At 43.4% G+C, this 24,115-nt stretch overlaps 1 protein-coding gene across 4 annotated transcripts in view; it reads left to right on the top strand.

Moving 5' to 3' along the window:
• PALM2AKAP2 (PALM2 and AKAP2 fusion) overlaps positions 1–24,115 on the top strand; it is a 327,255-nt gene that overhangs the window by 182,521 nt on the left and 120,619 nt on the right. For all 4 annotated transcript variants that reach the window (XM_087419325.1, XM_087419323.1, XM_087419326.1 and 1 more), the window contains one exon: positions 16,572–16,657. In XM_087419325.1, coding sequence (XP_087275451.1) covers positions 16,572–16,657 — 86 coding nt within the window. The remainder of the gene's footprint in view (positions 1–16,571; positions 16,658–24,115) is intronic.

Raw genomic sequence — 24,115 nt, 5'->3', positions numbered from 1 at the left:
GGGATTCCTTTTTCTGTCCCCTGCAGCTGCTGCTCTTGGATTCTCTCTGTTTTGGTTGGTGCTCTTGAGGTTCCACATGACAGAATCCCAATTCAAAGTAGTTTTCAAAAAAAGACTCTATTTTTGCACAAAATTGCAAAGTCCGGGAGTCATTCTTTCGACTTGGACTCCATTTCTCAGCTTTGCTTTCCTCTCTGCTGGCTTCGTTCTCTGGAAAGCTTTTTCCATATGGTGGCCACCAATACCCCCAGACTTAAATCTTAGCAGGTTAGCAAACTCATTGGGAAAGCTGCCCTTTTCCAGCATTCTAAGGGAAGTCCCAGGGCTGGCTCTCATTGGGTCAACTTTGTCACCTTGCATTTGTCACATGTTCATCCTTAACTCATCATTGGGACTCTGCTCGCCTCCTGAGGAAGGAAGGTGAGGAATGGTGATAGCCGTATCTGAATCACATGGACTAGGAATGGAGGAAGATAGCATCCCCAAAAGGAAATTGGGGTGCTATTAACATAAATAAAGGGGAATCAGTGTTGGAGAGGACTGTCCACTATGATTCCTTGATTTCTTCCCTCAAACCACCAGTGTCTTGATAGATAAATAGATATAGATAGGTAGATAGATGGATCAATCAATCAATCGAGATAGATAGATAGATAGATAGATAGATAGATAGATAGATAGACAGACAGATAGGTGAATGGATAGATAGATAAACCTATCCATCCATCTATCTATCTAAAATCTAAGCAGCTTAGCGCTTGTCTTTTGGTTTTCCTTTCCCTTTTCCTCTTGCCTCTGCAGCTTGTCGCTTCCTACTATTTTCCCCAATTCTGAATTATAAATGCTGAGCTACTGGGCTGTCAAATACTGATCTCTCCCTTAAGGGTGACAAAGCAAGCGAAATGGAGCCAGCCGAGACCAGATTCCTTTGGCAGCTGAGGGGAGGGAGGAAGGCAGGAACTCACATTAATAATTTTTGTCCCCGTGATACATCAAATCACCAGAGTGATCCTGTGTCATTTTGAGTTGTGAGTGCTTTACAAATTTGCATCTGTGTCCAGGACAGAAGTAGATAAATTTGCACATGATGGTGAAAGACGACTTTGGGATGTAAATACTCTGATGTGAAGTTATGGATGCATCCCAAAAGTCTAGTCAAACAGTGTCTGTGTTTTAGCTTCCAGACTTCTGTAGTAGATCAAGCCAAACTCCCAAGTGGGTTTTTAAACTTGAGAAACATCAAGCTTGTTTGTTTCCAATCACACAAGCACTCTTGATTTGAAAACAACACTGCATCACAAAATAATATAAAAATGAATTGAGGGGCCGGCCCCGTGGCTTAGCGGTTAAGTGCGCGCGCTCCGCTTCTGGCCGCCCGGGGTCGGATCCTGGGCACACACCGACGCACCGCTTCTCCAGCCATGCTGAGGCGGCGTCCCACATACAGCAACTAGAAGGATGTGCAGCTATGACACACAACTATCTACTGGGGCTTTGGGGGAAAAATAAATAAATAAAAATTAAAAAAAAAAGAAGAATTGATATCTATTACCCTTCTGCCTTCAACACATTCAGCCCCATGGCAGTTCAGACTCAAACCCTTTAAGCAAACCAACCTCCCACGCACAAGCAGCCTGCTGAGAGTGTTTCACATTCCAGCCAGGAGCTTTAGCTCTGTCTCTGGAATCCATCCTGATCACCTCCTGTTTCCCCGTCCTGCATCACTGGACTTGCTCCTCCTCACTCTCTGACTCTGAGGGGAGACTCTGATCCCCAGCCCTGCTGTGGACCCAGTTCCAGGAGTTTCTCACTGCCCCATACCCATCAGCTGCGAGTCAGAGGCTCTCATGTTTTATGCCCTGACCCTGTGCTACCCAAGTGGATTCATTTGCTAGGGCTGCTTAAACAATAAAAATTTATTTTCTCACAGTTCTGGAAGGTAGAAGTCCAAGATCAAGGTGTCAGCAGGTTTTGGTTTCTCCTGAGACCTTTCTCCTTGGCTTGCAGGTGACCGTCTTCATATGGTCTTCCATCTGTGTACATGTGCCCCTGGTGTCTCTCTGTGTGACCAAATATCCTCTTCTTACAAGGACACCAGTCAGATTGGATTGGGGGCCACTCTAAGGGCCTCATTTTAACGTAATTGCCTCTTTAAAGACCCTTTCTCCAGATACAGTCACATTCTCAGGGACTGGGGTCTAGGGCTTCAACATAATGAGTTAGGGCTGGAGGAGCACATAATTCAACCCGTAACACCAGGCTAGCTGACTCCCTACCCACAGGCCCCCAAATATGCTAAAAATTGGGAGTCAGAAACTCCCATGTGGCTAAAGTCATTTCTTCTTAAAACTAATTAAGAACTATGATGATTTGGGGGCAAGGAATGGACCAATCATCACCACTATTTTTGGAAAAAACAAAGTTAGCTGAGCAAGCCAGTAGAGGTGCTAATGATGATCCTAGCCACAAAAGACTTTAGAAGCTTCTATTTAGATCTGAATATATGCTCTCTCTCCTGGCAACACTTTTCCTAGCCACAGTGTGTGTTGGTGCAAATTCCTACAAATCTTTTATTTAAAAGTGAAGCCATTATAAGAGAATGATAATAACAACTCACTTTTACTGAGTACCTCCTATATTCCTGGCACTGAGCTGAGGAGTTACATGTATTATCTCATTTAATCCACACCAAAACCCTATGAATTTTCTATTACTACCTTCATTTTACAGGGAAAGAGAACTAAGGCTTCCAAGGTGAAATAACTTGCTATGGTCATGTGGTTCTCCTGCCAGTTCAGTAATGAGTTACTAACCAGCTTTGGCCTAGTCAACTTTTTTTTTTTTTTTTTTTTAAAGATTTTATTTATTTTATTTTTTCCCCTCAAAGCCCCAGTGGATAGTTGTGTGTCGCAGCTGCACATCCTTCTAGTTGCTGCATGTGGGACTCGGCCTCAGGATGAACGGAGAAGTGGTGCCTTGATGCGCACCCGGGATCCGAACCCGGGCCGCCAGCATCGCAGCGCGCGCACTTAACCACCAAGCCACAGGGCCGGCCAACTTTTTAATTGATGGTTTAAATTCAATCGGCTCCAAAAAATCTTCAAAAAAAGAATTTGAAGTGGGATTAGTTCTCAACTTTTCTGAGACTCCTCATGAGGAACATTGAGGGAATTAAACCAGATTGTGATTGTAAACTCAGATGCCATCAGGGGCCAGACAGTTAACATTAATGAGTGATGTCAACCCACAAGTAAAACAGTAGGGTGTGGTGGAGACTGAGCCCTGGCAGAGCAGGCAAATCTCATGTGAAAAGGCAGTACTAGTTACTCAGCTCTTAGTGGTTACCACCAGGTAGAGCTATGAATACTGGGCCTAGTTTTGCCAAATCTTCTATTTTTTTTCATAGAGAAACTAGATGTTTGGATGTTCATGTAAAGTCTTATAAATTTTAAATATTGGCAATTAAGTCATTTAACACTAAATGAGGCATGTCTACAAGCTAGAAGTGTCACCATTTATAACTTCTGGGCTGATGATTGCCCTAAGAATCTTCCTGAACTTTCCAGAAGTTTCTTTTTAAAACATTCTCTCCTGTTCATATCTACTTGATTCAGGTGGGTTTTCTGAATGGCTGAGTGAGCTCCCACTGGTCACCTGATGCCACCACAGCTCCCCCAAGGGAAAGAGAGGAAGTTCTGCTGGCAGGGCGCCCAGAACTCAGGGCGGAAATGTAACATCCTGGCCACCTAACCAGGGAAGGCCCAGTGCAGTAAGGAAAGAACCGGTGCTGGAAATCAGATTGCCTAGAGAGAAAACCACCTCAGATGACCTGCTCTCTGAGGGTCAGGACCAGGTCTTTCCATTTGGGTCTTCTCAGCCCAAGCACAGTGCCTGGCACACAACGGAAATACAAGGAAAGAGGTTAAAGTGGGGAGTGATGGGACCACAGTTACATTTCTGAAAAATAATGATGACATGGAAGACAAATCTGAGTTGGGGGACCTCGGAGGGACTGAACCGGCACACCTACAGTGGGGATGGAGGGGAGGGATCAGGTAGGAAAGGCATGGCAAAAACCAGCTTCTTCATGTCTCCAAGGGCGGCTGTGCCTTCAGTCCAGTGGCACCCTTTTTGTGGCCAAGTGAGCAAAAGTCACAGTACACCAACTGGGTGGTTGACCTCCAAAGAGCCCGAGGACCCTAAATATTCTCCTGTTACCACCTGCTGTTTTAATGATTAATAGGTCAGTGCATCTCTTTTGCATGTGTTGGGGAACAGGGAGAAATACTGCCCCCCTTTCCCTTAACGTTCTTATGGCTGGCCAAATAATTAAAAAGGCAGCTTAGCAGGAGAAAGTAAAACAAAGTTTAATAACTTGTATACATGGAAGAGACCCAGGGAAAGTGAGTAACTCAACAAAATGGTGGAGGTTCTCATCTTCAATACTATCTTCAGCTAAAGACAAAGGAGGATATTGGGGGTTGGGGAAGTCAGTTATTAGAGATTATCAGAAAAGCACAGTAAACTAGAGTTAGTTTATTATGCAGATTTAAGGGCTCGCCTTCTGCGTTGACAAGTTTCTCGAGATGAGGTCATCTCCCCCTCTTTCCAGTACAGAGAGGGAGGTACCTTTACAAACGGAGATTTCCCTTACAAATGTGAATGTTTGGTAAACAGAACTTTGATAAGAATGGGCTTAGCAAGGACCCTCCTAGTCTATCGATACCCAGAGTTGTCTGTGGTGATGGCCTGTCCTGGGGACAGGCCTCTTATCTTAAACTCTTTTAGGCAGTTTGGGGTAAGGTCAAATGTCCTTCATGATTCTTCTGAGCTTTTATTTCTTCAGCTCAAAATAATCCACATACCAGAGTGGCACATCTTGGGGTGGCCTGCCCTGAACCCTGTCACATGGAAACTGGATCCAAGATGGTGGCTTGGGTTTTTATTTAGTTTTATATCACATTGTTTAGGGCCTAAATATCAAATATCTTTCCAGCCTAGTAAAATCAGGCTGGCAAAGCTAATAATACGGATGTTGTGGACAGTATAATAGAATTCTTTATTGGATTGGGGGAGGAGCCCCACTGAATGGTAATATCTGCAGATTAACTTGAGAGTAAACCAGGTTTAAGCTGTTAGTTCTCTAACCTCTGAGCAGGGAACCTGTTTGTGAACAGTCCCTTGAGTTTGCTGCAAGTAGTATGGTTGCCTAAAAAGGCTTTAATTTCTGAGGACTGGTTCAGGCCAGCCAAAACAAACCATTTTCAAAATTGGTTTGGACCCCAAGGGTCTCATAAAACTCATTTTAAACATTCTACCATGATCCTTTTTTGCTCTCATTTTCATGCAGTTGGAGTCTGCTTCCCCCTTCACATACAGAAGGGTGCTTAAAATGCACTTTGGAGAGTAGAGCAGGAGAAGAAACACCAGTTCCCGACCCACTCTCAGGTGCTGTGACGGAGAAAGAATCTTCTCTACATAATGTGCTTACATAGAGCGTGTGCATGTGGCCAGCAGGTACACGCGTGCACATATCTTCTCAATCTCAAGAGGGGCGTTCCTTCTTGCCCTTCTAAGCAAGGGCACTATGGTTAGCAGAGGTGATTAGCAACAGCATATTGCAGCCTGAGTGCTCGAATTGGAGAGCCTTATCCACACCCCAGATCTGCTCATTACCTGTTGTGTGTTCTTGTGCAAATTATTTACCTGTCTAAGCCTCATTTTTGTTATCTGGAAAATGAGGGTAAAAATAGTGCTTACTTCATTTGAGGTTTTTGACTCTTAGTGAGATAATATATGTTAAATATAGCACAACGAAGAGCACATGATAGGCACTCAAGATAGGATAGCTGATATTATTGGTATTACTGTTACTCCTTCTTACCCTGAGCTTACAGAGAGAGATCAAGTGGAATCAGCAAACCATTTTCCAGCCCAGGAGGCTGTAAGTTTCACCTCTTCTCCTACACATGGTTGCCTCTCAGATCACCCAAAGTTTGTCATGGGTTTTTTTTTTTTTTTGGTGAGGAAGATTGGCCCTGAGCTAACATCTGTTGCCAATCTTCCTCTTTTTGCTTGTGAAAGATTGTCCCTGAGCCAACATCTGTGCCAATCTTCCTCTATTTTGTGTGTGCAACGCCACCACAGCATGGCTTGATGAGAGGTCCTCGCCCAGGATCTGAACCCGCGAACCCCGGGGCAGCAAAGCAGAGCACTCGAACTTAACCACCACGCTACCGGGCCGGCCCCTATCCTGGGGTTTTTTTGTGGGGTGTCTAAATCCAAAGTGGAGCTCAGAGGCGCTAGGTGCTTTCATAGTCTTTTTTTTTTTTTAAAACAATCCAATTTTTTTTTTTTAATTTTTATTTATTTATTTATTTATTTTCCCCAAAGCCCCAGTAGATAGTTGTATGTCATGGTTACACATCCTTCTAGTTGCTGTATGTGGGACGTGGCCTCGGCGTGGCTGGAGAAGCGGTGTGTCGGTGGGTGCCCGGGATTCCGAACCAGGGTCGCCAGCAGCGGAGCGCGCGCACTTAACCGCTAAGCCACGGGGCCGGCCCTGCTTTCATAGTCTTAATCCTCTTCCATCTTTCCAAAGTTGTGCTGCTCAGGTCACCCTCTGCAGAACTGGATTGTCCTGGGATCCCACAGAACCATGTCTTGGTGCTCTTCCTGCGTGAAAGGAGAACTGCCCCATCCTAGTTGCCACAGAGAGGCCCTGTAAACCCTTAGTAAATGTTTGCTGAATTGCACTGGATCCGGTTCAGTGCCAGCTGTGACTATATATCTCTCTAGGGGCCCTACTATCAAACCTTGATTTGATCTGCGCATTGTGAGCTCAGAAGCCAGCTTGAATGGGAACTCAGGGAAGAAAATTTCCCCTCTGTGAATCTTGTTGTTTTTCAATATGTCCTCAAGCTTTCTGTTCCCCTATCTCTGAAACCCAAAGAAATATTAATCTTTTGAATGGTAGTAAGGTGTACTGGTTAAGCAAATAGCCTCTGAGGTCAGAGGGCTTCAGAGGGCTGCAGAGTTGAGGTCAGGGTTCCATCACTTACTAGTTCAGTTTTAAGTCTTTTAAGCCTCAGTTTTCTCATCTGTAACGTGGGGATGATATTGTACCTGCCTCATGTACCTGTATTGTATGAGGATTACATGAGATGATACACATAAAGATCTAGTCCTTGACCCACGGTACGTCCTCAGTACACTTTGGCTGTCATGACTGATATTATTGTGACCAGGTTGGCGGGGAGAGCAGTGGGGTCAAGAAGTCATGGGGGGACACTTGGCAAGACCTTAAGGTTTTTCTTTTTGCATCTTTGAGCCACCTGAACATCTACCCCTCAGAGGCACCCAAAGAGGCTTCCCATACTCGGGGGCGAATGGGTGGAGGAGGGGGGTCCAATGACTTCTGGGTGAGTTTGAGAAGAATAACTTGTCATCCAAAATGTGGACCTTTCTCTTTCCCAATGAGCTCTTCTCAGGAAGAGGAGCCAAGAGCAGGGGAATGTCCCTGCCATCATTGCTTCTAGAGGCCCCAGGGCCTGGCCCTTACATCTGTCCTGTTAAAAAACAAAATTCAACTGAGGAAGGTTGAAGATCTAATTGTCTTTATTAAACGATTCATGAACTGGGCAGCATCCCATCTAGTAAACAAAGGGGAGTGCCAAAGCGTTGTACAGAATGGAGTTTTTATAGGCAGAAAGAGTGTAGGAAGAAGAAGTTAAAAGAGTGGATTATTTCAGGCAAAGACACCTTCCCTTAGGGGAAAGCATGGGGTCTTATCAGGCAGATTACCTCACTGGTGTTGATCAGGAAATTCCAGACTGATTGGTTTAAAATTCCTCTCCTGGGAGAGGCTGCAATCAGGTTAGGTATTAAGTCTTGTGGGGCTTAGTGTAAGTGACTCCATTTTGGACCCATTGTTTCTTTTTAACAGTCCCAAGGAAGAGAAAATTGGGGCTCAGGGACGAGGATGAGCCAGCACCTGGAGTGGGGTGGGGTGGGGTGGGGTTACATCCTGCCCTACTCCTCCAAGCCCCTGGGCAGGGCTTCCCATCCAGAGGAAGCAGGCCCCATCAGCTTATCCTTGGGTGGGGTTTCCCAAAGCCGAGTGTTTAAAGGCAAATCATTGTTCTGAAGTTCCGCTGAGTTTTAATGACCAGCCTGCTGAGAACTCCTTCAAGAACAAAGTGAGATTTTTGAGAGCCAAAGGCAATTAAAAGGAAGAGAAATATCTGGCCAAGTCTCCCTTCCATGGCACTCTGCAGAGACTTGGATGAGGAAGAGAGCTAAGAGGTGGTGAAACCCAGGCCCTAACCCCATTTTGTTCATTGTAATCAAGCAAAATGATTTCACAATGCATCTATCTTTTGTCTGTAAAATGGAGTTGATATAATTTGGGCCCCAAGAGAAACCCTGGTCTAGGAAATCAATCTTATCACTTTCAGTCCCAGCTTAGCAGCTACTCTCTGTGAGACCTTGGCACATTGTTTTCCACCTCAGGTCCTCAGTTCTCTCACTGAAACATGAAAGGCTGGGCTCTAGACCTCCTCGAAGTTCTATAATGGTCTGGGTCAATGGGCTGATGAGGGTTGAGGCAGAGGTGTGAGAAGGAAGAGAATAGCCAGGATGGATAAGAAGGTTGGAAGCATCTAAAAAGGCCCCACCAGGGGCTGGCCTGCTTTTTTCCCCCTATTTTGCATGTGGGACGCCGCCACAGCATGGCTTGAAGAGCGGTGTATAGATCCGTGTCCGGGATCTGAACCTGCGAACCTTGCACTGCCGAAGCAGGGCACGTGACCTTAACCACTACGCCACTGGGCGGGCCCCCCACACCTTTTTCTTTAGCATTCCTCTTTTCTCCTTTGAGCACTCTCTGCTCTTACCCAGGCCCCATTCTGCAGCTCCTATCCTTCAAACCTGGCTGCCCCAAACTAACACTTCCCATTTAACAGACAGTTGGGTGAGACTAACTGGGTATCAAGCCCAGTCCCTTCCTACAAGTGCTTACAAGCTAGTTGATAAGGGTCCTCTAAGGCAGCATTGATGGGCAAACATATCAGACAGACACATGTAAGGGCTCTCTCTGCTCAGGCCCTAATGAATGTCCCAACAAGTGGGGCTAATGATCAGGTCTGTGCATTCACGGTGGAGGGAGGAAGTGGAGATGTCACTCTGGGGCTGAGCTGAGACACCATCACCAAGGAGCTGTCACTGAAAGACAAGGCTGAGTCCCAACATCACTGGTGTATTTAACTTAAATGAATTCAAGTGTATAATTCCAGCTAAAATGATGAGAGAGAAAGAGAAGAAAAATAGAAATTTATAAAGTATTAGTGATTCTGTCTACCGTTCCAATTGATGTACGTGTCCTCTTGTGACAGACTCTACTGGTTGCCTGTCCAACAGCCATCAACCTGTCCCCTTCTTTCTTGCCGGCCAAGATCCTCTTTTGTTCCTTTGTTCATCCTCCAAGTGGCCGTGTGCTCAGAGAAGGCTGACACCCTCCTCAACCCAGTGATAAACTTGACTTATTAGCTCCAAGCCAATTTTGATAATGCCATTTCCTTTTTCCAGAAGTGGCTTAGGAATAGACTTTTATGCTATGTTTTCAACAGGTGAGTCTTTGGGGGTCAGCTTGGGTGTGTGGGGAAGGTGTTTCTGTGGAAGGCTTATTTACTCCTCATTTTTCCTGCCCTTGGATGTTTTCATGACGCGTGGAACTGCTGTGTCCATCTTGCGACCACAGAGGAAAGTCAAGAGAATTGTAGAGAGGTCAAACTGAGGCCGCGAGGCCATGGAGCCATTGAATTAACCACCTCTGGCACCACACTACCTTGGGACTTCTTGTTACATGAGCCAGTCAATCTTCTGTTTAAAGCTCTATTAAATAGGCTTTTTTTTACTTGCAGCCAAAAGCACTCTAAATGATACATCCCAGTGTGAGGATGACAAAGGAGGTGTTAATCTGCTGTTCCTGAAGTTGGTTTCAACTGCTCTTTTCTCTCATAGTCTGAGCATCTCCAGACCCTGAGAAGGTCCAAAGTTTCAAGATCTATATTTTTTGTACATCAAGATCCTTAGTACAAGCCAACAGCATCATCTGGTACTTAACAGAAGAAACGGTCTGTTCCAAAGCTGGAACAAAAAGTGGCCCTGTTGGGCTTTCTAAAGCATAGTGCTAAATTGGACTATATAGGAGATTTAAGCAATTTTCAAGGGCAGTTTTGACTATGCAGGATTATGCCTTTTGTCTCTAGAACCTAAATCCTTCATGAGATGCAACTAACCTATGCCATAAGCACTGGGCACAATGGAAACAGAGTGGCCCCCAAGAAGTAGAAAGTATGGACCATGATAATCTGGTAGAGGAGACAAAATTTAAATGGCAGAATTGATTCAGAGTATAGAACACAAATTTATCTAAAGAACTCTCTCATAATGGGCACTGGAGGTTGGTGGGGAAGGCAAGTCTGGAAGAGCTCCTTCCTCTCCTAAGATTGGGCTAGGTTATGCTGCTGTAATAAACAGCCCCCAATCCCATGGCTTACAACAATAAAAGTTTAGTTCTTTCTCATCCTCCATGGCCATTGTGGGTTGGCTGTGTCTCTGCTCTGCATTACCCTCATGCTGAGACTCAGGCTAACAGAATCTCTGCTGTCTGGAACATTGCCCTTCACCTGGGTAGAGGGGAAGGGTGCTCTGGAGGGTCCTACATCAGCAATTAAATATTCCAGCCCAGAAGTGATAGATGCCACTGCTGCCCACACCCATCATCCAGAACTAGCCACATGACCTCACCAATTCTAAAGAGGCCAGGAAGTGAAATCTTGTTATGTGTCTGCAGGAGGAAAGAACTAGGAGTATTGGGTGAGCAGCACTAATAACCACCACAATCATCCACTTTGTCCAACGATCTATCTAAAATCTGTGTGGACAGAGGAACTAGAACGCAAGTCCCCTCTCTCGCACAAAAGGGTCCGTGCTGACTTGTCTTTCTCTCTTTGTTACTCTGCTTTCCCCTAGGGACGTGTTGTGATTCCCCGGAGTCTGGGTACAGCCAGCGCCCTCCCATGCAGTGCTGCCCTCTCCCTCTGGGCCACTGACCCTTTATTTTTATTTATTTTTTAGTACTATCCAGGATCAGAACCGAGGGAGTCAGCCAGTGTTCTCTGGAAGGCCACCAAGCCTCCTTCCCTGCTTGTCTTCTTCATTGCTCAGTCTAGTCCTGTCTCCCTGGGTTCAAACACACAAAGCCATTTTGTCCACAGGTTCCTCTACTCAAGCCCTCATGGCTACCCTGCTACCAGCCCAAATCCCTCTCCTTGCAGATCCTCGTGTGTGTCCCCGGCTTCTCCAGCCAGGCCCTGAGCTCAGCCTCCTTCCTTTTCTTGTACTGCCCTGTCGACCCCATACATACTACTCCCAACAGAAATCATAGAGAGAGGGGCCGAGTCGGTCAGCAGAGCGCTTGCTGTGAGCAGAGACCATAGATGTTGGTGCTAGGAACTGGAAGCTTGGGCTAATGGACTTCTTCCTCTGACTGCAGCTAAGTGAGGAGATGTATAAAAAGTAACAACAACAAAAAATTCATAGTGACTGATGTTATTCATTCCTGAAAGATCTTGATAAAACTGTCCCTGATGGAGTATTTATAAGCAAACCCGAGCTTCAAGTAGCCAGGTTTCAATTTCTCCCACTACTGGGAAATGCAAACTTAACAATCTTCTGGAAGAAAGATGTTATTTTTTTCCTGAAGGTTTGATACAATCTTTTAAAAATGAAATAAAAATAGTAGTATTGCTAGGAATTGTAGGAATGATATAAAATATGATTTCTCAAAGAAGTTATAAATAAGAGTTTGAGCAGAGTAGGGGGGATGTAAGAGAAAATGGTTATTTGAAAGTACAGTATGTATAAATATATGTGAAATATATATGTTATATGTACTCTACCAAATAATATATATACTTTTATCAAAATTCTTACGTCAAATTCTTTGTATAGGTTCTTCCCCTGAAATCAGAAGTGATTGTGTTTATATAACTAATAATAGAAATACATAAGACTGGAATGTTTTGTCTTTTGCAATTATACATCTGAGCTGTTTAAATGTTTGTGCTTTATTTTTATTATTTTTTTTTGTGAGGAAGATTAACCCTGAGCTACCCTCCATGCCAATCCTCCCCTTTTTGGCTGAGGAAGACTGCCCTTGGGCTAACACCTGTGCCCATCTTCCTCTACTTTATATGGGACACCGCCACAGCATGGCCTGACAAGCGGTGCATTGGTGCGCGCCTGGGATCCAAACCCAGGCCGCCAGCAGCGGAGCACATGCACTTAACCACTACGCCACGGGGCCGGCCCCTAAATGTTTGTGCTTTAGTTATAAATCATGCGTCTTAGTTGCATGGAAATTCATCTCAGCAACTTGGACATGAAAGCAAATGTTGAAAGTCGTTGATAAAATCCTAGAGCTGAAGGAATCTCAAACAAGCGCTGTAAGCTATCCCCCTGCCCACTTGTGGTGCAGTGCATTTACATGTTAGTGGAATGGAAATCACCATTTTGGAAATGGAAGTGGCATTTTTACATGTATAAGCATCATTCTATAAAGAAGTGTCAATCATCTTGCATCTCCAATTCCTCAAGACGAAAGGATCTCTGGCACATTGGTTTTCAAATAAAATTGACCCATGGCCCTGTCATGTGTAGTATGCAAGTCTAGTACCCTATCCAAGATTCTTATCATCATGTCCTCCTCAGATTCTACATTTTTTTTTTTTTTGCGGGGGAAGATTCACCATAAGCTAACATCTGTCGCCATTCTTCCTCCTTTTTTTTTTTCTTTCTTTCCCTCCCTCAAAGCCCTAGTATGTAGTTGTGCATAGTTGTAAGTTCTCCTGGTTCTTCTATGTGAGCCATCGCCACAGCATGGCTACTGACAGACGAGTGGTGTAGTTCTGCGCCCAGGAACCAAACCTGTGCCACTGAAGTGGAGCATGCCGAACTTTAACCACTAGGCCATCAGCGCTGGCTCTCAGATTCCACTTTTGCAGGGAGCTCGCATGTGCACATGGCCACTCTCTTCTCTGTACCCTAAGGTCCAAATGTGGGACCTCATTGAGTTTCCACCAAACAATACCAACACAAGGCAGTGGTGTAGAACAGATCTCCACTGAAGGTATGAGAGTGAGGGGAGACTTACATCCTGACACAGCATGATAAAGAATTTAAAATTGATTTTTAAGCTTCACTGTTCTCAAAAATCCTTTTTATTGGCCCCTGAGAATTTCTTCCTGTTGATTCTTGTCCCAACTTCTTTCGAGTTCTCCCTTCTTCTAAATGGACATCTTCCTTTTCCTTCTCCTTCCATGATGTGGGACCCATCTTTTCATACGCTAATGATCCATAAAGTTGCTTTGTTCTCCAAAACACAGTTTTCTCCCTAGAAGGAATCTTGCATCTAGCTTTTAAAATAATATTTTTCTGTCCTCATAACTTATCAAGATTAATAACATTTTTAAATTAAAATGTTATGTCTGTTTTCTCTCACTCTGCCATTAAATGATAGGCTATCTAATTTGAAGTGTTTTCTTGATTGCAGGCTAAAATTCTGAGAATATATATCTATTTATGTCTCCTATCTCTTTCTTTCTTTCTTTCTTTTTTTGTGAGGAAGACTAGCCCTGAGCTAACATCCGATGCCAATCCTCCTCTTTTTGCCAAGGAAGATTGGCCCTGGGCTAATATCCGTGCCGATCTTCCTCTACTTTATGTGGGACGCCACCAAAGCATGGCCTGATGAGCGGTGCGTCAGTGCACGCCTGGGATCCAGGCCAGCAATCCCTCGGGCCGCCACAGCAGAGCTCGCTCACTTAACCGCTGCGCCACAGGGCTGGCCCCTCCTATCTCTTTCTTATGGCCATATATCCTTTAATAAAGATAGTATTACTTACAAAAGGAATGATTGTAGCAGAGAAAAGAGTCTTCCCAAAGTGAGATAATATAGAGAGAAATGGGAATCAATACTTGTAAATGAAATTTTTATGCAACAAAGGGACTTATATTTGCATAGTTAAAGATAAAAGTACTTTATCCAAAATGATTTTCATCTATAATTTTGGTTATAGATTGTATCTGTTAGCTATTGTTACAATAATGCTTCTTGACAAATCATCCCCAATCTCAATAGCTTTTATTGTCATGCATAGGCAGCTGGGTTGGGGGTTGGCTGATCTAGACTTGGCTTAGCTCCAGGTCTGCTCCCCATGACTCTCATTCCCTTGCAGGCCAACTGTGGTATGTCCTTCTCAGGTTACAGCAGAAGTGCAGGAGTATCACCACATAAGTCCATTTCAAACTTTGGCTTGTATTATTTCCACTAACATTCCATTGACCAAAGCAAACATCAGTGAAACAGGAAAGAAAATTTCTCCCACAGTGGAGAGGAGGGGAATGAATATTTGCTGAACAATAATTCAAACTATTTTATAACTAAATATCATAATTATCCATCATGCCCAACATCTGTGCCTCTCTGCCAGCCAGATCCAACAGGCATTAACAGTGGCTTAAACCAGGAGGGGCTATTAGTTAAATGCAAGGTGAGTCAGGGAAATAATCTAGTCACGTGGGAGCAAAGATTTCTCTGCCAGAAATGTGCATTTAAGACAAAGCTAGGGGCCGGCCCCATGGCTTAGCGGTTAAGTGCGTCCGCTCCGCCACTGGCGACCTGGGTTCAGATCCCGGGTGCACACCGACGCACCGCTTCTCTGGCCATGCTGAGGCCGCGTCCCACATACAGCAACTAGAAGGATGTGCAATTATGACATACAACTATCTACTGGGGCTTTGGGGAAAAAAAAAGTAGGAGGATTGGCAATAGATGTTAGCTCAGGGTTGATCTTTCTCACACACACACACACACAAAAAGACAAAGCTAACAACCTCCTTGCAGCAATTCTTGAGAGGAAATTGTAGGGCAAATCACCAAACTGACCCAATTTCTAGAACCCAGTGAAAGACAGCTATTTGCACCTTGAAATAAATTGTAGTGCATGGATCTTGAATAATCCACTGTGCATATATCCTGTAAAATGAGGCTCTCAAGGATCCAGAGTATAAAATTTGGTGATGCAACCAATGCTAATCTATTAAAACTTAATTAAATTCATATTAGTTTATTTAAAGTGTCATGTAATTGAAAACAACTGTTACTGTTTCGTCAGCTGGTTTGTCCCATTGATCCTTACAAAAATGTGGAAGTATAGCGATCTTTTCTGTCCACATCTATGGTCTCTTGGTTTAGCAAAGAGGCTGGTACAGCACGTCTCATGGGCTAAATCCGGCCCAGTGTCTGTTTTTGTAAATAAAGTTTTATTGGAACCCAGCCATGTCCATTTGTTTACATGTTTTTCTGTGGCTGCTTTAGCTCTGCAATGGCAGCTTGAGAAATTGCAACAGAACCAGCATGACCACAAAGCCTAAAATATTTACTATGTGGCCAACAGAAAAAGTGTGCCAATCCTGGTTTAACATGATGCTGGACAATTGAAATTTTGGAATTTGGGTTATTCAAACAGGTCTGGGATGAATATTGTCCTTGAGTTATCCTTAGGGAAAATTATTTAAGGAAATTGATAATGTAAACAAATATTACACAGACAATTTTAACCTGTTTAAGAAAACAATCTTTGTAATACTTTACAGTATGAGCCCTCATATCGAAGCAGGCAGTTATTATACCAATTATAAAATTTGTATCTGCTTGTTCAAGTAGATCCTGAGAAACTGTACTAAGTATTACTTTTTTAGCTTTTAAGAAGACTTGACTTGCAATAAATCTATGTTTTTAAAGATATGCTTGTCATCACTTCAAACTTTTCACTAAGTTAGACCATTACACCTCCATTTGCACACATAATTGCATCTGAATTAGTGTAGTTTAGCTATATTTTGTGTTCATGGTATTTCCAAACACCAGCCCCTGATCTCTTTTTTGAGGTTGGAGGAAGCAAAACCTTGTATCTTGCCAGTTGTCTGCTCTTGGAGATCATCTGACAGCTTAAGAAAAAAGGGACACTAACATTTATCAAGACTTGGAGAGAAAGCATATATAGATTTTAAAAGTGAGTGTCAACTTTGTTATTTCCAGTAGGTGTGTGGACAGTGAATAAGCTTGAGTCATTTCTGTTGGGTGTTGAGTTGGATTCAGATGTGTGTTTCTGTGTTCTGGGAATCACTTTGAGGCCCAAATAAGACCTCAGTATGAGGCTTGGATTCTGGAGGAGTTTATTCCAACCTCCTCTCCACTCTGGGCTAGGAATAGAACTGTCTATAAGATACAGGATTTAGACGATGGGCTCCAAACTTGGAGGGGCTGACTGACCACACTTCTGAAAGGAAGCTTTCCCAGTAGCTGCCAGGCAGGTAAACTGGGGATCATCATCAGTTTCCTTTACAAGTCACATGGGATCAGAATCTGTGACATGGCGGTTAGACATCTATCCGTGCCCCTTGAATGCACTTGGCTCAAATGGCATTGTTTCGGTTTTTTTCAGGAGTCGGGTGGGAGAGTGTGCTGCTAAAGGGAGACGACACAGCCTCGGATGCCACAGAAACGTCCAGCGCAGACATGACTATCAAGGTAAGGGATCCTTTCTCAAGTTTGATTCTCAAAGTGCATCTCTAGAGGAAAGTAAGCCTGTGGCAGACTTCTGCGGGCAAAATAAGCACTGCTCCTGCCCTCTGGTGGGGTTCTGTCTCTATTCACTAAAGCCTCAGTGAGTCAACCAGAATAAGATTTCCTGAAATTTGGGACCTGGGTCAGGAAACCACCTGAATTCTAGAGTCTAACACTTGTGGTTTCCAATGGGCTGGTTGTAGGGTCTTCAGTGAATATCTACATGTAGATTGTCTGCAAGAGGGAACCTGTTGGGGACAGTGAAGCAAATCTGAAAATTCTGAGCTGAGAAACCGGGCCCCACTGTGCATCGTGCAGAAAGGTCAGAGAGGCATAAAGTGGCTTTGATCTTGACTCAAGAGTTCCACTGATGTCAGTGGGAAGGCAGCACATGGCCCGCTCCAGCTGGAAGGCTAATGGCCAGAGGTTTACAAAATGAGTCATCTGGAAGTCAACCTAATTATCACTGTTCTAATTAAATACATGAATTTGTAATCATTGCCTAGATTAAGGAATCGGTAGCAAAATTTATCAGACTCAACCACTTCCCTTCCATTACTGAAATAGACACAAAGGAATGGTCCTCTTCTCTTGAATTCTGTTTGTGTTTCGGTTAACAGAGGCTGGAGATGGGAGGACTTTCTAACATTTTTGCTTCAATGAACAGAATTTAAATATATGCCACTTACGAATTTTTCTTTGACAAACAAAAAGTAATGTCTGTTTCTATATTAAGATATAACTTGAGATATTTCACTCCTGGACTTATTAGTACGGTAGTCCCCCCTTATCCGTGGTTTCACTTTCCACAATTTCAGTTACCCATGGCCAACTGTGGTCCGAAAATATTAAATGGAAAATTCCGGAAATAAGCAAGTCATAAGTTTTAAATTGCATGCTGTTCTGAGTAGCGCGATGAAATCTCATGGCTTCCCGCTCCGTCCCGCCCAGGACAGGAATCAACCCCTTTGTCCAGCGGATCCACACTATACACGTTACCCACCTGCTAGTCACTTAGTCATCTCGGTTATCAGATAACTGGTGCAGTATCACAGGGCTGGTGTTCAAGTAACCCTTATTTTATTTAATAATGGCACTAAAGCACAAGACTAGTGATGCTGGCAATTCAGATATGCCAAAGAGAAGCTGTAAAGTGCTTACTTTACATGAAAAGGTGAAAGTTCTTGACTTAATAAGGAAAGAAATCATATGCTGAGGTTGCTAAGATTTACAGTAACTTTTATTACAGTATATTGTTATAATTGTTCTATTTCATTATTGGTTATTGTTCTCTTTCTATGCTTAATTTATAAGTAAACTTTATTGTAGGTACGTATGTGTAGGAATAAACATAGTATATATAGGGTTTGGTATATCGGTTTCAGGCACCCACTGGGGGTCTTGGAACGTGTCCCCTGCAGATATGGGTGTAGAAGTTGTACAAATAATATACAGGATGAATGTATTCAAGCTTTCCTTTGTAATATGAAGACTGAACTTATTTTATCTGTGTTAAAAATGTTAGAGAAAGCAAACAAAGATACCACCGTGAAATTAAGTGAAAGATGGGATAGTAGCCTGACTGCTTAAAAATGTCAACTAATTGGAGCCGGCCCCGTGGTGTAGTGGTTAAGTGCGTGCGCTCCACTGCTGGCAGCCCGGGTTCGGATCTAGGGCGTGCACCGAGGCACTGCTTGTCAGGCCCTGCTGTGGCGGCATCCCATATAAAGTGAAGGAAGATGGGCACAGATGTTAGCCCAGGGCTGGTCTTCCTCAGCAAAAAGAGGAGGATTGGCATGGATGTTAGCTCAGGGCTGATCTTCCTCACACACACACAAAAAAAGTCAACTAACCTAAATAATAATTATCCAGTGCTGAAAGTTCGTTTGCTTGTAATTATGTTTAACAGAATTTGCAGGACAATAATATAAATTGCAATGATGTATTGGTGTTTCGCTGGCTATTATTGCAAAGATCGAGAAGTCCCTGACCACAGTAGATAGAGATGGATGGATGCTGACAGTAAAACTTGATGGATTTAGATTTAGTGCTATTTTGGAATCTGTCATCATTTTAAGAATTAGTTTCTCAGATATGTTGCTGGTATAGCTGCAGATGTGGTGCAACCATTTAAGTGATCAGAAAGACTGAAGTTTTATGAAAGCAAATGGCATATTCTGATAGAAATGAGTCTTGCCCATGTCTCATTGTATAAGGTTGCCAATTAATCAGTGTACTCATCCTTGGTACCAGGCTCTTGACTGAAGTTTTATTGGGGCCCATCCAGTTTAGATGCTGTGCTCAATCTTTCTTTCTCTCCTCTTTTAATGAATACCTGAGAATATTTTATAAGAACAGAGGATTTTTAGTTCACAAGAACTGAACCCACTTTGAAGAATGAACACTATACACTTTTAAAAGTTAAGCAAAATAGAAATATATTTAAATACACCAATAATTCCTACAAATATTATTAAGTTTCTCTGTTGATACCAGTCTCTTCTCAATAAAGGGGTTGTGAAACCTCTAGGTGGATGTAATTTAGGGAAATGCTTCTGTTTAGATCTTCTTTAGGTTGTTCAATTATGCAGCAACCATCAATTTTTTTCTTTGGTATCATGCTATTTCCCACCCCACACTGCTTTATGTATCCATCCTGCCCTTGTATCTATCTTTTTTTTTTTTTAATTGATATATTTTTTTTTAATAATTTTTATTTATTTATTTTTCCCCCAAAGCCCCAGTAGATAGCTGTATGTCATAGCTGCACATCCTTCTAGTTGCTGTATGTGGGACTCGGCCTCAGCATGGCCAGAGAAGCGGTGCGTCAGTGCGCGCCCGGGATCCGAACCCCGGCCGCCAGTAGCGGAGCACGGGCACTCAACCGCTAAGCCACGGGGCTGGCCCCCCTTGTATCTATCTTAAAGTATTTTTTTTCTGTGTCTATAAGTGCCTGATGTTCATTAATTAACTACAGGCTCCTCATCATATATTTATGTATCTATAGCTATTCCTGTTTCTAATAGCTACTTCACATATCCTTGCAATATCAGCTATTCCTGCCTTGTGCCTTGGGAAAACAAAATATTTCGTTAAAACATTAATTACGATAAAACTTGACACATTGACTCTCCCCAAGGGGAATATCAGCAGAAATCACTAAAATAGTGTTTTCCTCCATATTGCTCTTCTTGTGATAGATGTATCTATCTTAGTGCTTAGAAATTTTCTTTCTGAAAAAGGTGCAAAACTTTTTGCAGTGTCATAATTGTCTGAATGTGGTTTTGTCTACTACATGTAGCCTTTTAATACCATGTCTTATCTTGAAATGACAAAGTCATGCTTCTAAAAATATACATGACTCAGACAAGTGAATTCATTCATAAACAAACTTCTGTCATTCTAAGGAACATTGAACTAAGAGCATTTATATTAAAAACACCCTCGAGGGCCCAGCCTGGTGGCTCGGTGGTTAAGTGTGTGCACTCTGCTTCGGCGGCCCGGGGTTCACAGGTTCGGATCCCGGGCGCGCACTAACGCACCGCTTGTCAAGCCATGCTGTGGCGGCGTCCCATATAAAGTAGAGGAAGATGGGCATGGATGTTAGCCCAGGGCCAGTCTTCCTTAAGAGGAGGATTGGCAATGGATGTTAGCTCAGGGCTAACCTTCCTCACCAAAAAAAAAAAAAAAAAAAAAACACCCTCGAAATACACTGATGTAGGTAGGAGCATCATATGGGCCTCCCCAACAGTTATAAATCATTCAGTGTAGTAGGCTGAATTGTGAACTCCTTCCTTTCACCAAAAATGGTATGTCTAAGTGCTAACCCTGGTACCTGTGAATATGACCTTATTTGGAGAAAGGGTCTTTGCAGATGTAATTAAGAATCTCAAGACAAGATCATCCTAGATTAACCAGGTAGGACCTAAGTCCAATGACACATGTCCTTATAAGAGACAGAAGAAGAGGAAACACATGTGGAGAAGAAGGCCGTGTGAAGAAACAGAGGCAGATATTGGAGTTATATACAGACCCAAGCCCCAAAGAACATGGAGCCACCAGAAGCTGGACGAGGCAAGGAAGGACTCTCCCCTAGAGCCTCCAGAGGGAGCACAGCCCTGCCAATACCTTGATTTTGGACTTCTGGCCTCCAGAATTGTGAGAGAATAAATGTCTGGGGGTTTTCTTGTTGTTGTTGTTGTTGTTGTTGTTGTTGTTGTTGTTGTTTTGCTGACAAAGATGTGCCCTGAGCTAACATCTGTCTCCAGTCTTCCTCTATTTTGTGTGTGGGTCACTGCCACAGCATGGCCACTGACGAGTGGTGTAGGTCCACACCCAGAAACTGAACCCCAGGCCACTGAAGCAGAGTGCACTGAACTTAACCACTAGGCCACCAGGCTGGCCCAAATTTCTGTTGTTTTAAGCCACCAAGTTTGTGGTAATTTCTTATGGCAGCCCTGGGAAATGAATGCACTCAGATCCACCAAGAGTTACACCTCCTCTTCTTGAGTGCCATTGCCAAAGAGGCTGAAAACCCATATTATACACATCCATAACTATTTTCTTATTGGTCTATGCGAATAGACTTTTGCAAATTGTTTTTACCTGTTCTTGTTTTGAGAGAACCACTAACCTTTTTCAGCCTGGATCACCATTCACTGGAAAAAAAAGGGTAGTCATATTTCAGGATTGCTTTTATATTATATTTTATTCTGTTTTGCTGCTTGTCTAGACACTGATTAAAAAAAAAATGTATGGGTCAGTATTTTCTAAAACTTGCCTGACCATGAGAATCACCTGCAGCAGTGTAAAAAATAACAACAAAAATATAGCTTCCCAGCCTTTTCCTTTCAAAATTCAGATTCAGATCAGGGTCTAAGAATTAGCATTTTTTGTTTGTTTGTTTTTGAGGAAGGTTAGCTCTGAGCTAACATCTGTTGCCAATCCTCCTCTTTTTGCTGAGGAAGACTGGCCCTGGGCTAACATCCGTGCCCCTTCCTCTACTTTATGTGTGGGACGCCTGCCACAGCATGGCCTGATAGGCAGTGTGTAGATCCGCACCCGGAATCTGAGCCTGTGAACTCTGGGCCGCTGAAGCGGAGCGCGCGAACTTAACCACTACACCACCAGGCCAGCCCCAAGAATTAACATTTTTAACTTTGCTTAAGGTGACTTTTGTGGTCAGTTTGGGAAAATGCAGTCTTAGCATACCACTAAAGCAGTGTTGGGTGTGGCCACATGAGCCCTGCCACTGCTCCGGCTCTCTGGGTGTCTAGCTGATCTGAGAAAGGACTTGGGGACCTTCCTGTTTAAAACCCTTTGATTACATCCCTCTGAACACTAAGACTCAAACTGCTCCTCCTGGCATTCTAGATTTCCTCACTCCAAGGCAATGTCATTTCTAGCCCTACCTTCCACTGTGTCTCTCTCTGTACCCATCCCTGCCCTCTCCACCCAGCCTGCCTGCAGCCAGAGGGATGTTCTAAAAAGGCCAATCTGATGATGTCCCTCTGCTCAAAGCCCTGCCAGCCTTCCCATTGCCCTTAGAACAAGGACCATACTCCTGCCGGTGCTCTGCTTTTTAAAACCCCGTGGCTTTTGTTCACAGCTTCCTTGATCCTCCTCTCCCTTCCCCGCTCTCCTCGCCTGGTTAACTCCTCTTTAGAGCCCAGTCTTTGGCTCCAATATTATCTCCTCAAACAGCACTTTCTGACCAGTATTGTTTGTTACATGCTCTCACAGGACCTGGTATTTCTCCTTCCTGGCCAGTCACAGAAATAACCACAGAGGTCATTGCGTAATGTTCAGTCTCCCCTGCTAGAATGTAATTTGCTTAAGGGCATGCATCCCCAGCTCCTCACTGAGCATCTAGCACGTGTCCAACTGTCGGTATTTGTTGAATGAACAAATATATGAATGAACAAAGGAAGACCTATCTTTATCTAGACCGCAGTTAAGCTGGACTGCTAGCCTGCCTCGGATCTACTCCCGGTGTCTCACCTCACGCTCCCTTCCTGCTTACCCCTCATGCCACTGTCCTCAGTGTTTTGTTTGTTTTTCACTTGTTAGAACCTCTAAATTGCCGTTCCTTTTTTTTACACAACTTAATTGAGGTCTATAATTTACATACTATAAAGTTGACACATTTAAGTGTAGAATTCAATGGTTTTTAGTAAATTTATCAACCATCACCATAATCCAGTTTTGTAACATTTTCATGTAAGATCCCTCATCTCCCGTTACAGTTTACCTCTGTTCCCATCCCCAATCCCAAGCAAACACTAACCTACTTTCTGTCTCTACAGATTTGCCTGTTCTGGACATTTCATATAAATGGAATCATACAACATGTGGTCTTTTGTATCTGGCTTTTTTCACTTAGCCTGGTGTTTTTGAGGTTCATCCATGCTGTGGCCTCTAGCAATATTTTATTTCTTTTAATGCTGAATAGTATTTCATTTCATGGATGTACCAGTGTCTTGTTTTGTTTCTTAGTCCATTCACAAGTTGGTGGACTTTTGGGTTTCCCCAAAAGTTTCCACTTTTTGGCTGTTATGAATAATGCTGCTGTGAACATTCACGTTCAAGTCTTTGTGTGGACATGTTTTCATTTGTCATGGGTATGTACCTAGACTGGAATTGCTGGATCATATGGTAAATCTGTGTTTAACTTCTTGAAGAACTGTCAGATTGTTTTCCAAAGTGACTACACCATTTTACACTCCCACCAGCAGTGGATGAGGGTCTTAATTTTTTCACATTGTGGGGGATCAGAGTTTGCCACCCCAAAATGTGGTCTCTGGCATGATTATTTTGGAGAACAAAAGACTCAGGAAGAAACTTTGACCTTCCCCCTAACTGCCTAAAAGAATTTAAGATAGAAAGCCTGTCCCAGGAAGGAGCTATCACCATAGATAACTCTAGGTGTGGTTGACAGGAAGGCACTAGCAAGGCCATTTTTATCAAAGTTCTCTCTCGGGTCTCATTGTCTATAGATGGCCCAGCAAACACTTGTTTATCAAACATTAGCTTTTCCCTCTCCATGTAAATTGCCTTCCTCCCCTTTGAAGTCCCAAACCACTACCCCCAACATCCTCCTTTGTCCTTAGCCGAAGATAGTATTTAAGGTGGTGGCTTCCGCCATTTTGGCGAGTTACTCAGTTTTCGTGGGTTTTTCCCATGTAACATGTTAAACTTTGTTTGATTTTCTCCTGTTATTCTGTCTCATGTCAATTTAATTCTTAGACCAGCCAGAAGAACGTAGAGGGTAGAGGAATAGTTTTTCCTCCCCTACGACATCTTAGCCAACACTTGGTATTGTCTGTGTTTTGATAGTAACCATCCTAGTGGGTGTAAAGTGGCATTTCATTGTGGTTTTGATTTGCATTTCCCTGATGGCTAATGATACTGAATATCTTTTGA

This window comes from Ceratotherium simum, chromosome 29, assembly GCF_057802395.1.
Source record: "Ceratotherium simum simum isolate JZ-2026a chromosome 29, ASM5780239v1, whole genome shotgun sequence".
NCBI classification, from domain to species: Eukaryota; Metazoa; Chordata; class Mammalia; order Perissodactyla; family Rhinocerotidae; genus Ceratotherium; species Ceratotherium simum.
This window is presented reverse-complemented; position numbering and strand designations above follow the sequence as displayed.